Genomic DNA, 14,501 nt, shown 5'->3' with positions numbered 1-14,501 from the left:
GATCTAGTTTTGGGACACCTGAGTGGCTTAGCGGTTGACTGTCTGACCCCTTTGGCTTGGGGCATGATCCCGGGGTCCTGGAATCGAGTCCCACATCGGACGTCCTGCATGGAGCCTGCTTCTCCCTCTGCCTATGTCTCTGCCTCTCTTTCTCTCTGTGTGTCTCGAATGAATGAATGAATGAATGAATGAATGAATGAAATAAAATCTTTTTTTTAAAAAAAGATCTAGTTTGTCCAATAAAAATATGGCTATTTCACCTTTGTTTTGACGCCCATTAGCATGATAGATGGTTCTCTATCTCTTCACTTTCCATCTGCAGGTATCTTCAGGTCTAAAATGAATCTCTTCTAGGCAGCATATAGATGGATCTTGATTATTTTTTTCCCTTCTGACACTCTATGTCTTTTGATTGGAGCATTTAGTCTATTTACATTCAGATTGATTATTGAAAGATATGAATTTCATGCCAGTATGTTACCTGTAGAGTTGATGTTTCTGGTGGTGTTCTCTAGTTCTTTCTAGTCTTTGTTGCTTTTGGTATTTTGTTTGTGTGTTCTGTAAATTTGACTGTGATATGCCTCGGCAAGCATCTACCATCTTGCTAGCTGCTTTTTTTCCATTTGTCTTTTGTTTCTTGTTACCTCTTCTGTTTAATTAGGCATTTTTTTTATGATTCCATTTAATCTCCTCTATTGTTATTTTTGCTACTTTTTCTAAAACCTACTTTAATGGTCACCTTAGGTTTTGCACTATGCATGTTTAAATAATTCAAATACACTAAGAATAACACTTTACCTGTTGTATATAAGGACTTAACATTATATTCTCAAGTCTTCCCTCCCATTCCTGTATAGTTGTTATATATTTTATTATTACATATGCTGTAAACACTTAAATACCTTGTTAATTTGTTATAGCTTTGTTAATGCTTTAAACTATTATTGTGGAGGCACGAGTGGCTCAGTCAGTTGAGCATCCTACTCTTGATTTTGGCTCAAGTCATGGTCTTTGGGTTGTGAGGTCGAACCCCGTGTCAGGCTCTGTGCTCAGCAGGAGATGCTCTCTCTTTCTCCATATCCCTTCCCCTGGTCATGCATTCTCTCTCTCAGAAAAAAAAAAACCTTTTTAAAAAGTTATTTTTAATGGAATAAAGAGGTACAAACTTCCACTTATAAAGTAAATAAGTCACAGAGATGAAAAGCAGTACAGCATAGGGAATATATTCAATAATATTGTAATAACTTTGTAAGGTGACAGATGGTAACACACTTATTTTGGTGAGCATTTTATAATGTATATAATTGTTGAATCACTATTTTGTAGACCTGAAACTAGTAAAATACTGTATGTCAACTATACTTCAATGAAAATAAAAATCTGAAAAACTTATTTTTAGAACAATTACAAATAAGATAAATATAGATTATATTTTACTGGAGGTTTTAGAGCAGAGTAATGGTCACTTTAAAATGTAACTCTGAGTAAGGGGGAAGCAGAGAGACCACCTGGGAGGCTATAGCTGTAATCTAATTGAGAAATGATAGTGACTTATTCCAAGGTCATGTTAGATAACATAGAAGAGGGTGTTAGGACATCCAGGAACTTTTTTTTTTACTTTAAAATCTCAGTTTTTCTTGACAGCTCAAATATTTAAATTTTTTTAAATTTAAATTCAATTTAGTTAACATATAGTGTATTATTAGTTTCAGGGGTAGAGTTTAGTAATTCATCTATTGCATATAACCCCCAGTGCTCATTACATCACATGCCCTCCTTAATGCCCATCACCCAGTTACCTCACCCCCTCATCTCCCACTTCCAGCAACCCTGTTTGTTCCCTGTAGTTAAGAGTCTCTTATGGTTTGCCTCCCTTTCTGTTTTTATCTTATTTTTCCTTTCCTTCTCCTATGTTCATCTGTTTTGTTTCTTAAATTCCACATATGAGTGAAATCATATGGCATTTGTCTTTCTCTGAGTTATTTCATTTAGCATAATACCCCCTAGTTCTATCCACATTGTTGCAAATGGCAATATTTCACTTGTTTTGATGGCTGAGTAATATTCCATTGTATGTGTATATATATCCATTCATCTGTTGATGGACATCTGAGTTCTTTCTATATTTTGGCTATTGTGGACTTTGCTGCTATAAACATTGGGATGCATGTGCCCCAAAGTTACTGCAAACTATTTAATAAGGTGTTCACATTAAAATACTTTTTAAAAAGGTAACCAGTGATCTTTATTGACCTCATGGTTCAGCTTGAAATAATCACAGTAATTGTCAGCATCATCAGACAAGTAGGACTGCTTAAAAAGTACATTGTCATCATTGTAGGGCTTTTTTTTAAATTTAGGATTATCCACACATATTAGTCAAAACTGATGCACCTGTCCACCTTTTTTGTTGGTGTGTCTTTGTTGGTAAATTATTAGGTCACTTACTAGAAGTTCATCATATTCTATTTATTTTTTTTTAATTTTTATTTTTTATTTTATTTATTTATGAAGGGGCCTGGGCCCCTTCTCTCACACACACAGAGAGAGAGAGACAGAGACATAGGCAGAGGGAGAAGCAGGCTCCATGCACCGGGAGCCTGACGTGGGATTCGATCCCGGGTCTCCAGGATCGTGCCCTGGGCCAAAGGCAGGCACCAAACCACTGCGCCACCCAGGGATCCCCATCATATTCTATTTAAATTATATCAACCAAGCTGGGGTGTCTGGCTGGCTCAGTCAGTACAACATGTGACTCTTCAGCTCAGGGTCCTGAGTTCAAGTTCCACATTGAGTGCAGGGCTTACTTTAAAAAATATATAAAAAGAGGGGATCCCTGGGTGGCGCAGCGGTTTGGCGCCTGCCTTTGGCCCAGGGCGCGATCCTGGAGACCCGGGATGGAATCCCACATCGGGCTCCCGGTGCATGGAGCCTGCTTCTCCCTCGGCCTGTGTCTCTGCCTCTCTCTCTCTCTCTCTCTCTGTGACTATCATAAATAAATAAAAATTGAAAAAAAATATTTAAAAAAAATAAATAAATAAATAAAAATAAAAAATATATAAAAAGATAACTGTCAGCCAAGTTACATGCCTGGGTAATTTCAGCAAAATTGTGTTCCTGAATTCTAGATTATGTTCTCTTTATAGAATACAGGAACTTTCAGTAATAAATGTTTGACTTTTAAAAATGTATCTACTCTGGGACACCTGGGTGGCTTAGCAGTTGAGTGCCTGCCTTTGGCTCAGGGTGTGATCCTGGTCTGGGAATTGAGTCCCACATTGGACTCCCTGCAAGGAGCCTGCTTCTCCCACTGCCTATGTCTCTGCCACTCTCTCTGTGTCTCTCATGAGCAAATAAATAAAATTTTTAAAAGAATAAAAAAATAAAAATAAAAAATAAAAAAATAAAAAATGTATCTACTCTATTTCTTTGTGGTGACCTGAATAAAAGCCTGCTCTGTTCTGTCTTAATTCAAACTTTCCGCTCCGAAAAACTGGAAACCCTACTTTTAATTATTAACTTTTTCTTTTTAATTCAATATCTGTTTGTTTTAAAATGCTTTTAAAAAACTCTTTTTTGCAAATTTCCAAATGTATTATGTCTACTTAAAAGTAGAGTACTCTGGGCAGCCTGGGTGGCTCAGCGGTTTAGCACCGCCTTCAGCCCAGGGCGCGATCCTGGAGCCCCGGGCTCAAGTCCCACGTTGGGTTCCGTGCATGGAGCCTGCTTCTCCCTCTGCCTGTGTCTCTGCCTCTCTCTCTCTCTCTCTCTCTCTCTCTCTGTCCCTCATGAATAAATAAATAAGATCTTAAAGAAAAAGTAGAGTACACTGACCCTATGTGTATTTATCCCCCAGTTTTATCAACTTTTGCCATACTTCAAAAGTAATCTATAATCTCCTTTTTACTGAAATATTTTAATCGAATTTTGATATGTGCTGTTATTTCATCCCTAAATATTTCAGTGTGTATCTTAAACCAAATTTAAAACGGGTGTTTTCTTAAGTAACCACAATATCGCATCGATCATGATTAACAATTCCTTAATATCATCTAATACCCAGTCCATATTCAAATTTTCCCCAAATCTGAAAACATTCTTTCTGTATTTTCAAAGTTAATTTGATCCAGATCGAAAATTGGTCCACTCACTGTATGTGATTGTTTTGTTATCGTATATTTCTCTTAACCAAAAACAGGTGTCTCCTCCTCCCCGCCCCCCTTTTTGTTGCAAGCCTTTCTCTTGTAAAAAAGCAAAAAACAAAAAACCTGGTCCATTGTCCTGTTGTATGATTGGGTTTGTTTCATTCGTTTCTCTAGAGTTCTTATAGATCAGAAGTTAGAGCAAAGAAAGCCTTCTTAAACTGAAATTTGGTTACTTTTTTGGCAAGAATATTTCACAAGTGGTACTATTTTTTGTAGTATTAAATGAGAAGGCACATAATACTTGATTGTTGAACTTTTAGTTGATTGATCAATAGGTTCAGGTGATGGCAGCCTTAGCTTTTCATAGTAGTTTCCTGTCAACCTGCTCTGGGATGCTTTTAAAACCATTGATGATTATTGCCTGGATCCAATTATTTTATTAGGAGTTGCAAAATGATTATTTTCTAAGCATGTCGCTACCCCTGCATATATTAATGGATGTTAACAGAACTCCGTGTACACCAAAGCTGTTTGGTTAACTTGAAATATGCTTCATATCAGAAAAGCAGAATAGGGGATCCCTGGGTGGCTCAGCGGTTTAGCACCTGACATTGGTTCAGGGCGTGATCCTGGAGTCCTGAGATCGAGTCCCACATCAGGCTCCCTGCATGGAGCCTGCTTCTCCCTCTGCCTGTCTCTCTCTCTCTCTCTCTCTCTCTCTCTCTCTCTCTCTCTGTGTGTGTGTGTGTGTGTGTGTGTGTGTCTCGAATGAATGAATGAATGAATAAAATCTTTTAAAAAAAACAAAAAAGCAGAATAAAGGGGAAAGAATTAAGCATCAATTTTCAGAGTAATGAATTGGTGAACTAGCAACCTACAGGGGTGTCCAGTGAATTTTGTTTCTCTCTTCTAAATATCATATTGAGCTCATGACTTTTTATATATTCGATATGTTTTAATAAATTGCAGTCATTATTCCTTCTGGTATCAATGTCTCATCTTTGGCCATTGGGAGCACCTTCATTCAGTCTAGCTTCTGTGTCCTTTTGGTACTACTGTATTGGCCTTTGATAGCCTCATTGCTTTTTGGCTCAACAAGATATTCCAGGTTAATCCGATCTATTTCTTGCCCTAGACAGAAAATCTGTGTATTTTGCTAAGAAAATGTACCCAGTTATCTTCTTTTCTTTATATAGCACCTTTCTTGATCTATACAGTGATGCTGAAAAACTCATACTTTGTTCTCCACATCTAATTGTACAGTTTACGGTTATGTATCAGGCCTTTTCTGTATTTGTTGTTTGCATTAAATCACAAGCCCTCATTTCTTTTGGTGTCCAGTATAGTGTGATCTCCCTTGTTCTTGCATCTTGTCCTATGGCACATGCCTGCATTCACCTTAGTATTTCATTGCTTAGTACTTCTTAGTCTCTGTTGCTCCATATTTGTTTAATCGGTTTATGTCTTTTTTCAAGAAATTTATAATTTTCTAGAGGTTAGGACATACCCATTACTTTAGAAGTTAAAAACCAAATCTATAAAAAAACCCAAATACTAAGGAATATAGTGATAACTGAATAAACATTAATTGAATTGAAGGACATATTTTGCTTGGCTAGCTGATGGCCACATTTGCCAACAATTTGACAACAGTAGTGCCAATGCTGTACTTAAACTCAAGCCAAACTTAATCATAAATCTTTACACCAGAATTTAAAGTACAGGTGGTTTAAAAGTATTCAAATTAATGTATGGGAGAGGAGGCACAAATATTCTCTTCAGAGAATAAAAACTTAGCCTTTGGTTCTAGAATGTAGTTTTAAGGCACACTCAAGAAAACTACTTTCAGATGGTCATTACTTCTGATGCCTGGCTTCAATTCCTACTTGGCTTAGTTTCATTATTGGTGGCCCAGAACTTGGCTGATAAGTAGGAGAATTGGAAACAAGACTGGCTGCCTGGCAAAACCTACTTGTGGTAACTTGAATTGCTTTTGATCTTATTTGTCATCTTATCAACTATTTTTTGTACTGCTAAATGAATGGACTTTTTATGGTATTTATAGAAGAATGGAAACCAGAAAAATCAGACTATTTACAACACTTAAAAATGTGACTGTAGTTCTGTAATAACACTGAAACTACCCATCCTATGATGAGACTGTGTTAATTTGTTTTATGATTACAGTTGGAAGAAGTAGCTGAAGTGATGTGTCCCATCTGTCTACTTTCCTCTTCTTTTTCTCTTACCTCCCAAGGAAGAGGCTGGAGATTCTTTAGAATGCAAAGAATAAAAAGATAAATTTTAAAATAGATTTGGTGGCATCTGGGTGGCTCAGTCTATTAAACATCTGACTCTTGATTTCAGCTCAGGTCATGATCTCAGGGTTGTGAAATTGAGCCCCACATCATGCTCTGCACTGGCTGTGAAGCCTGCTTAATATTTTCCCTCTCCCTCTGCCCCTCCCCCATGCCTTCTCTAGATAGATAGATAGATAATTTGGATTCATGTTCAGACAACATTTCTTGGGTTTGCTTATAGGTCCTGTTATTGCCTTGGAGTTTAACGGAGATGGAGCTGTAGAAGGATGCCAACTTATTGTCAGTGAGATATTCAATGGGACCAAGGTACAAGATTTTATTGATTATTTCTCTTTCATCAGACCTTTCATGTCATTTCCTTTTCCTTACAATCAAATAGTACTTTTATTCCTGTTGTTCCTTGGAATAATAAAAAAAAAACCAGCAGATCATGATTTTTTAGAATCTATGATAAATAATTGGGGGGCTAAGCTTTGTTTTTTCCTTGCCAAATTAAAATGTTAATTCCTTAAAACTTTACAAAATAAGAATCTACTAATTGAAAAACCTTCAATAATACATGTTTCTAAAGTAAAAAATCTCATTAAATGTCCAAGTTCTTCCATTTTTGAAAACTAGTAATATGTTGAAAAATGTTATATAAGATTGTATACTTTAGACAGATGATCCTATTGCCCACTGTTCATTTTTATTTGCTTCAGTAATGCTTCATCAGACATTGAATTTGAGGACTCCTGGGTGGCTCAGTTGGTTGAGCATCTGACTCTTTTTTTTTTAATTTTTATTTATTTATGATAGTCACAGAGAGAGAGAGAGGCAGAGACACAGGCAGAGGGAGAAGCAGGCTCCATGCACCGGGAGCCCGATGTGGGATTCGATCCCGGGTCTCCAGGATCGTGCCCTGGGCCAAAGGCAGGCGCCAAACCGCTGCGTCACCCAGGGATCCCAGCATCTGACTCTTGATCTCAGCACAGGTCTTGATCTCACAGTGGTCGGTTCGAGCCCCACATTGGGCTGTGTGCTGGGCATAGAGCTTATTAAAAAAAAAACATTGAGCTGTATCTAGAAATCATTACATATCACATGTAGGTAGTTTCTAGATAATGCTGATGAGGTTGGTGTATCTAAGAATTTCAGACTTAAATAGCTTTATATAACTTAGAAACCAAACATGAGTACTAAATGAGTGTGTATATATATATACACACACACACATATATATATATAATAATTTTTTGATAAATATCTGAGATGAATTTTTTGGTTTTGTCTGATTTGGCTTATGGTTTCTTAAATTTGCATAAAGTACTTTGTCTTTTGTGTCATTTTATCATTTCAACAGTACTAAGGGGAGTACTAAATATAACTAGATTGAATAGAAAAGGAAGCAGAGAGAAGATGGTTATATGATTTGGAGATTTTAGATCTGAATGAGTCAAAGATTATCTAATCCAGTGTTCTCATTTTACAGATGTGGAAAGTTAGCCCAGAGAGGTTTATTGAATGAATTGTTAGCATCATACAGCTAGTTTATGATAAAGCTAGAGTAGAGCCTGGGTCTTGTCTAATTCTTAGATGACATTTGTAAAAATGATTTTTGAAGGGTTCTACTGAGTACTGCCTTACTGATGTTTAGCAAATAGTTCATTTAAAATTAGTAATATATCTTTAGCAACTTTAAAAATGACAATATCAAGTTTTACCTATTGAGGTTATTAGGAAGTAGAAGAAACTAAGATTTCTTTAAATAAACCTCTCTATTCAGTAGATTTCATAATATTGACTCTTGTATATTTAAAAAAACAGTAAAACTCCAAGTGTGATAAAGTACAACTAAAGTATTATGAAAGCAAAGACCTTAAGTGGTTTTAAAAGAGCTCAATTTACATTATAGCTACTGAAACTATATTGTATGGATTCTACAGAATACTGATTAAGTATTATATAAATGGTGTACTTGAATTTCTTTTGATAGCAAGCTTGTGACTGTTCTGTAGACAACATGCGCTTTGGAATTTGGGGATTGCTGGTATTTATTTTTTGCTTCTTTTATATTTAAAATAGATGTTTGTATCAGAAAGCAAGGAGACAGCATCTGGAGATGTAGACAGCTTCTACAACTTTGCTGACATACAGATGGGAATATGAAGTGCAATGTGGAACCAAGGACTTGGTATTAAGCCCTTTTTAATTTGTGTATTAACAATGGTTTTTACTAATGATAAAACTGTTAATGTTTATTTCTTAGTAAACTGTTGAATACTGCATCATTTACTTCAGGTTCAAAAATAGTTTGTTTTGGGGCACCTGGCTGGCTCAGTTGGTAGAGCATGTGTTTTGATCTTAGGGTCATGAGTTCAAGACCCGTGTTGGGCATGGAGCCTACTTAAAAAAAAGTTCATTTTAAATTTAGTAGTTTTAATCAGCTTAAAAACTGTTTAACCTGCTTCAATAAGGCTGTGGTTTTCTTTCCTTGCTTATGATACCATTATTAGAACATAGAAGTGGCTAGCAGTTCATGATTTTAATCCTCATTAAATATTCTTTCAAATCTCTAAGAATTTAAACTTTTCTCAGTGCTCCATATATTATTTGAGAATGCATTCCATTGCTTCTTTTCTTTTTTAATTTAGAGAGATCTGTTAGTAGTTGATCAATTAGAATGAACCTCTGTACATTTTTTTCATGTATACATAGCCAGTTAAATAATTGCTTCCTAGTTGCATAATGTGGCAAATGAGATTTTGTACATGGAATTGATATAAGACTGTGTAAATTGATTTTTTTTATTAATAGGAATTTGATAACCATTTTGCAATTAACTCTACTAACTGATGTTGGTATAGCTGTTTAAAGACTACTTTGTGAGTAGTATGATTATTTGAATAAATTCCACACCATGTAGTTTTTTAATACAACTGCTAAAATGACAATTCTGCTTCCTGGTAAGAAAATACTAAAATCTAAAAGCATAGAAGCCTGATGAGCACTGGCAGGTTTCAGAAAGGTGAAATCGGGATCCCTGGGTGGCGCAGCGGTTTGGCGCCTGCCTTTGGCCCAGGGCGCGATCCTGGAGACCCGGGATCGAATCCCACGTCGGGCTCCCGGTGCATGGAGCCTGCTTCTCCCTCTGCCTGTGTCTCTGCCTCTCTCTCTCTCTGTGTGACTATCATAAATAAATAAAATTTAAAAAAAAAAAAAGGAAAAAAAAAAGAAAGGTGAAATCACCAGCTCTTAGGAGTTAGCAGGAGAATTAAAACCTTGTGACATTTAGGTATGAAGTGCTTAGGCATGATGATAAGCTATGCAGATTTTTTGTAAAAAAAAAAATCTAGATAAATTTGATTTTCATTAGATATACCATTAATCAAGAAATAATGTTCTTCAAGTATGATGAAATTGCTTTTGGCTGCTTTAAAGCATTATTTCCCAAATCAACTTGACTATAATAATTTACCAGGAGGCAGGGGAGAGTTACTTGTTTAAAAATCCACATCCTTGAACCCAGTACCCAAATACACTGATTCAGTCACCAGGGGAAAGCCGTTTGTGAGGAGTTTGTTGTAACCTAAAGTAATCATTTCAGAAGATGTGGATAGGGCGATCTGGAGAGAAGGTCTGGACCTGCCATGTACATCATGTAATAACAGCTAATAGGAAATTAGCTTTCAGAGGTCTATTTTTAAAAGAAACCTTAAATTTAAATCTATTTTGGTAAAACCAAGACTGAAAATAGCCACTTATAAAAATCCCTCTTATGGTTGTTACTAAAAGGATATTTTCGTGTATAAACTGCTTTTGGATATTTTCAAATTAATTTATAAACTACATTGAACTGTGTGTTGATGTTCAGAAATAATACATTCAAATACTTTTCATTTTAAATTAATGAGTAAAATTGACTACCTACCCTGTGTCTGGCCTTGTGCAAACCATTAGCATTGTATCATTTCAGTCTTTTCTAAGAGCATTCTATACTACATAATCAACCTCCTCTAAATCAAAATGATTTCATGAGATGCAAATAAAAATTGGTGACAGGTTTAACATAATTTTGATCATAATTTACAAATAAGCTTTGCAATTAGTGGTCAGAGGGCATTAATTTTTTTCATGGTTAAGCTAAATTAAACATATTCCTTCTGATTGTGATTATATTATTAAACACCATTATTCATATTTTTTGTTTTTCAAAAATATAATACAATGTTATGCAAAGCTGTAAACTGAGTTCTTTATTTTATCTATGGTATTTAAGCAAAAAAACTCAGGAATATAACATATAAGGGAGATGTTAATTTTTAAATACTCACTAAATTTAGTATCTATTAACCAAAGCCTAAAATTGTACATTCTTCAGTTGGCTAAGAGCTTTTACCCAAGCTTAATTTGTCTTTAGGGACAGTCATTTGGCTTCTGAATGTTTAAAAAGATTTTAAAAAATAAGTAGTACTATGGTTGTTTCTGTAGTTCCAAACTTTGATAGTAATTATACTGCATTTCATTTTTTAATAGCTTTTGAATTCATGAACATTTATTAGCAATGAAATATTAGTAATTTTATTGTTATACATGTTTAAACATTATATTAGCTTATTTCTCCTGTGTAATTAGTACTGCTTTTTGCTTCTGTATATTTCTGTCTAGCTTTTGTATGTAATTTATATCTAGTGTTTATAAAACGTGATTTGTAATAAATGTTGTTAAAATGAAAATGGCTGGGGTGCCTGGCTGGCTCAGTTGGTAGAGCATGCGACTACTGATCTCAGGGTCGTGAGTTTAGGCCCCACATTGGGGGATAGAGTTTACTTTAAAAAAATTAAATGAAAATGGCTTAACACTAATTTTTGAGGTCCACTGTATAACATACATCTTCTCATACATGTGCCAAGATTTGATCATGGCACAAATTTTTCTTAATTTAAATTCAATTGGCCAACATATAGTACATACTATAGTTTCAGATGTAGTGTTCAATAATTTATCAGTTGCATATAACACCCAGTGCTCATCATGGCACAAATTTCTTAATGATAGAAGTATAATAGAATGGTCTGATCTCTGTCTTATGTTAGAACTGTGTGCCATATGTGTGCACGCGCACATGTGTACACAAAGCACTCTAGAGAAATGCAAAGGAAATAGAAAACTTGTTTTAATCTAAGGAATAATTCTTCCTTTGTTAAAAGATACATTTTATTATGGTTGAATACTTACTAAGATTATGCATTTCTCTCTTCCATGTTTAAGAAAATAATGAACCATGATATAATTTCTTTCAGGTTTATACAAATGGACCTTATTTTTAAATTACTACCAAATTTTCCAGCCATCTGTACCCAACCTCTCCCTTTCCTAGCCCATAAATCAGAAGTACTAAAAATGTAGATTGGTTAGTTTTTTAAATAAAATCTGAAATACTGAAACTACAAATTGGTTAGTTTTTAAATGACATTCTTTATTATTTTTTTCTATGTATGAAGCTTTTTGTACATTTAGAGCATGGGGGGAAATAGAAATGTACAAGACAATAGAAAAATTACTTCTTATTTATTGGGTAATTCTTGCTGTGCTGAGTTTAAAATGTATTTTTCTCATTTAAAAAGGACATATTTAATTTTGTTCTCTATATAGAGAAATGATATTGTAATTAGGGCATAATTACTCCTTCAAAGTCCATTCTAGAAAGTATTTTATCCTTTAAAAGCCTAACACTAAAAATTTGAATTTTAGTAATGAAACCACCCCCCTTTTGTGTGTTTGTGTGCGTGTGTGTGAAAATGAAGTAATACACTGTTGACTTGGTTTTCTTTTTTGGTAGATAGTGTTGGAGGGAATCAGCAATCAGTCCTACATCAGAGGGAAAGCAGGAAGCCTTTAAGCTACATCTTTCTCTTTTGACATTTTGGCTTTTAATGGCAAACTCCTGCAAGATGTTCCAAAAAGCAGTCTCTTCCTTTTTTAATGTTTAGGGGCTTTCCTGGTGAGGGTGGGTTCTCATCTATAAATAGATAATGAGAGAACAGGAGCACAGGTCAGCAAGAGCCCTGGCATTGTCACCTGGGCTCTGATCCTCCCAGTGGGGCCTGCCTTTCCCCATTTCAGTTTAATCTGGTCTACTCGCAGTTGTACTAATGAAAAGTAACTGGCATATATGACAACTACCTAAATGATGTTTATAAAGTATACCTTGAAAATAAAATATACTTTATGAATGCTAAGTATTCTCAAAGTGAGTATGGTGTTTTTGAGGAGTTCAGCTGGGTAGCCATACACCCATCTACAAACAGGCAACTGAATGGAGAAAACAAGTATACGAGGTTATTAAGACTTTAGTGCTGTTTTCTGATGATTGATATACTTCCATTTGTCAAATGTAGGTCAGTTTGTTAGGCTCATTAATAAAATCGTTTATAAGTGTCCCTGCATGTATGCACATAACCCCAACTGGCCTCTGCCAGAGACCCCCTGAGTGCCATCCTTAGTCCCCAGTTCCACACCCACAAAATCAAAGAAATTAGCATGAACCAGGAGCATCTCACCCAACTGTAGGCACAAGTGTGCATTGGTGGAGAATCAATTGCTCGCCAAAAGAAGATGGTTCATTAGAACAGCTGAAGCAGATGGTTAAAATAAACAACTTCAGCTCTCCTTAAAGAAGTTAGGAGTAAACACTATTGTACTGAAGAAGTGAGTATGTATACAAGCCCTAAAGTTTAGCCATCGCCAGCAGCAAACACTTTCACCATTATGGGCCATGCTGAGACAAAGCAGCTGACAGAAATGCTGCCCAGCATCTTAAACCAGCGTGATGCCAACAGTCTGACTGGTTTAAGAAGACTGGCTGAAGCTCTACCCAAGTACTCTGTGCACAGAAAAGCACCACTTGCTCCTGGAGAGAATGATGATAATCAATTTCCAGATCTTGTGGAGAATGTCAAGGAGGCTTCCAAGAACCAAGCAAACCAAATTGAGTCAACTTCTGAAGATAGGAAAGAAGTTACTGGAAGCTGCTATTTTATATTATGATTATATGACTATGCTATTTTATATTATTTATAATATAAATTGGCTTGGCTTTTTAAAATTTCATTCATGGATCTGATAAAATTGAGATCTCTAATATTTTTAAGCCCAAGCCCCTTGAACACACCGCCACTCTTTTCAGTTTTTGCTTATACTCAATTCATTCTTTTTGCAGCTGATTGAGCTGAAGAAGCCTGGAAATAAAGTTTAAAAGGTTAATAAAGTTGCCTAGTAAAATAAATAAGTAGTCACTCAGACCCTTTGTCCTATTTCACCTGAGCTTCCAAACATCATATATTAGGTGATTTTAAAGTTTATCTCAGGACACGTGGGGGCTCAGCAGTTGAGCATCTGCCTTTCACTCAGGGCGTGATCCCAGGGTCCTGGGATCGAGTCCCACATTGGGCTCCCCACGAGGAGCCTGCTTCTCCCTCTGTCTCTCTCTGTATCTCTCATGAATAAATAAATAAAATCTTTTAAAAAATAAAGTTTATCTCAGTAGAATCATGTGGTTTTAGTACTTTGAAGGGGCTGGACATTTTTTTCAGTCCCCCATCTTGCAGATGAGAAAATCGAGGGTCAGACTGTTTCCTCACTGAACTACAGCATAAGCCCCTTGACTTTCCCCTAGGATCACTGGGAGAACAAGACTCAGCTCACCCATCTTCTGCTGTATGAAGCCGTTTCTAACTCTCAGGTGCATTTTCTCCTTGGCTGCTCACATGGTACTCTGTATAGATGTCCAAGGGCTTATAACACCTTATACTATTTCTTTATCCATGCTTTCCTTGCTATTAAAAGTGTGATCTGTGGACCAGCCACATCAGCATTACCTAGAGCTCATTAGAATCTCAAGCCCCACTCCAGATCTGTTGAATTAGCTTCTACATTTTAACAAGGTGTTTGGGCAGATTCATACACACAGTAAAGTTTGAGAAGCTGTGTCCTCGACCATTAGTTCCTTGAGCGCTAGGATCACGGCTTAGAAATCTTTGTATTCCTAGAGAGC

At 35.9% G+C, this 14,501-nt stretch overlaps 1 protein-coding gene across 2 annotated transcripts in view; it reads left to right on the top strand.

Moving 5' to 3' along the window:
- RP2 (RP2 activator of ARL3 GTPase) overlaps window positions 1-12,687 on the top strand; it is a 53,213-nt gene extending 40,526 nt beyond the window's left edge. Inside the window, exons 4-6 of one of the 2 annotated variants that reach the window (XM_072815785.1) lie at window positions 6,687-6,772; window positions 8,531-8,639; window positions 11,749-12,687. In XM_072815785.1, the coding sequence (XP_072671886.1) occupies window positions 6,687-6,772; window positions 8,531-8,614 (170 nt within the window). In that variant the 3' untranslated portion in view covers window positions 8,615-8,639; window positions 11,749-12,687. Of the gene's footprint in view, window positions 1-6,686; window positions 6,773-8,530 lie in introns of both variants that reach the window. The other variant, XM_072815784.1, reaches the window with a different exon arrangement.
- Window positions 12,688-14,501: the final 1,814 nt, after the last annotated feature.

Source organism: Canis lupus, chromosome X (assembly GCF_048164855.1).
Source record: "Canis lupus baileyi chromosome X, mCanLup2.hap1, whole genome shotgun sequence".
NCBI lineage: Eukaryota > Metazoa > Chordata > Mammalia > Carnivora > Canidae > Canis > Canis lupus.
The sequence above is the reverse complement of the archived record's forward strand: the minus strand, read 5'-3'. Positions and strand labels throughout refer to the sequence as shown.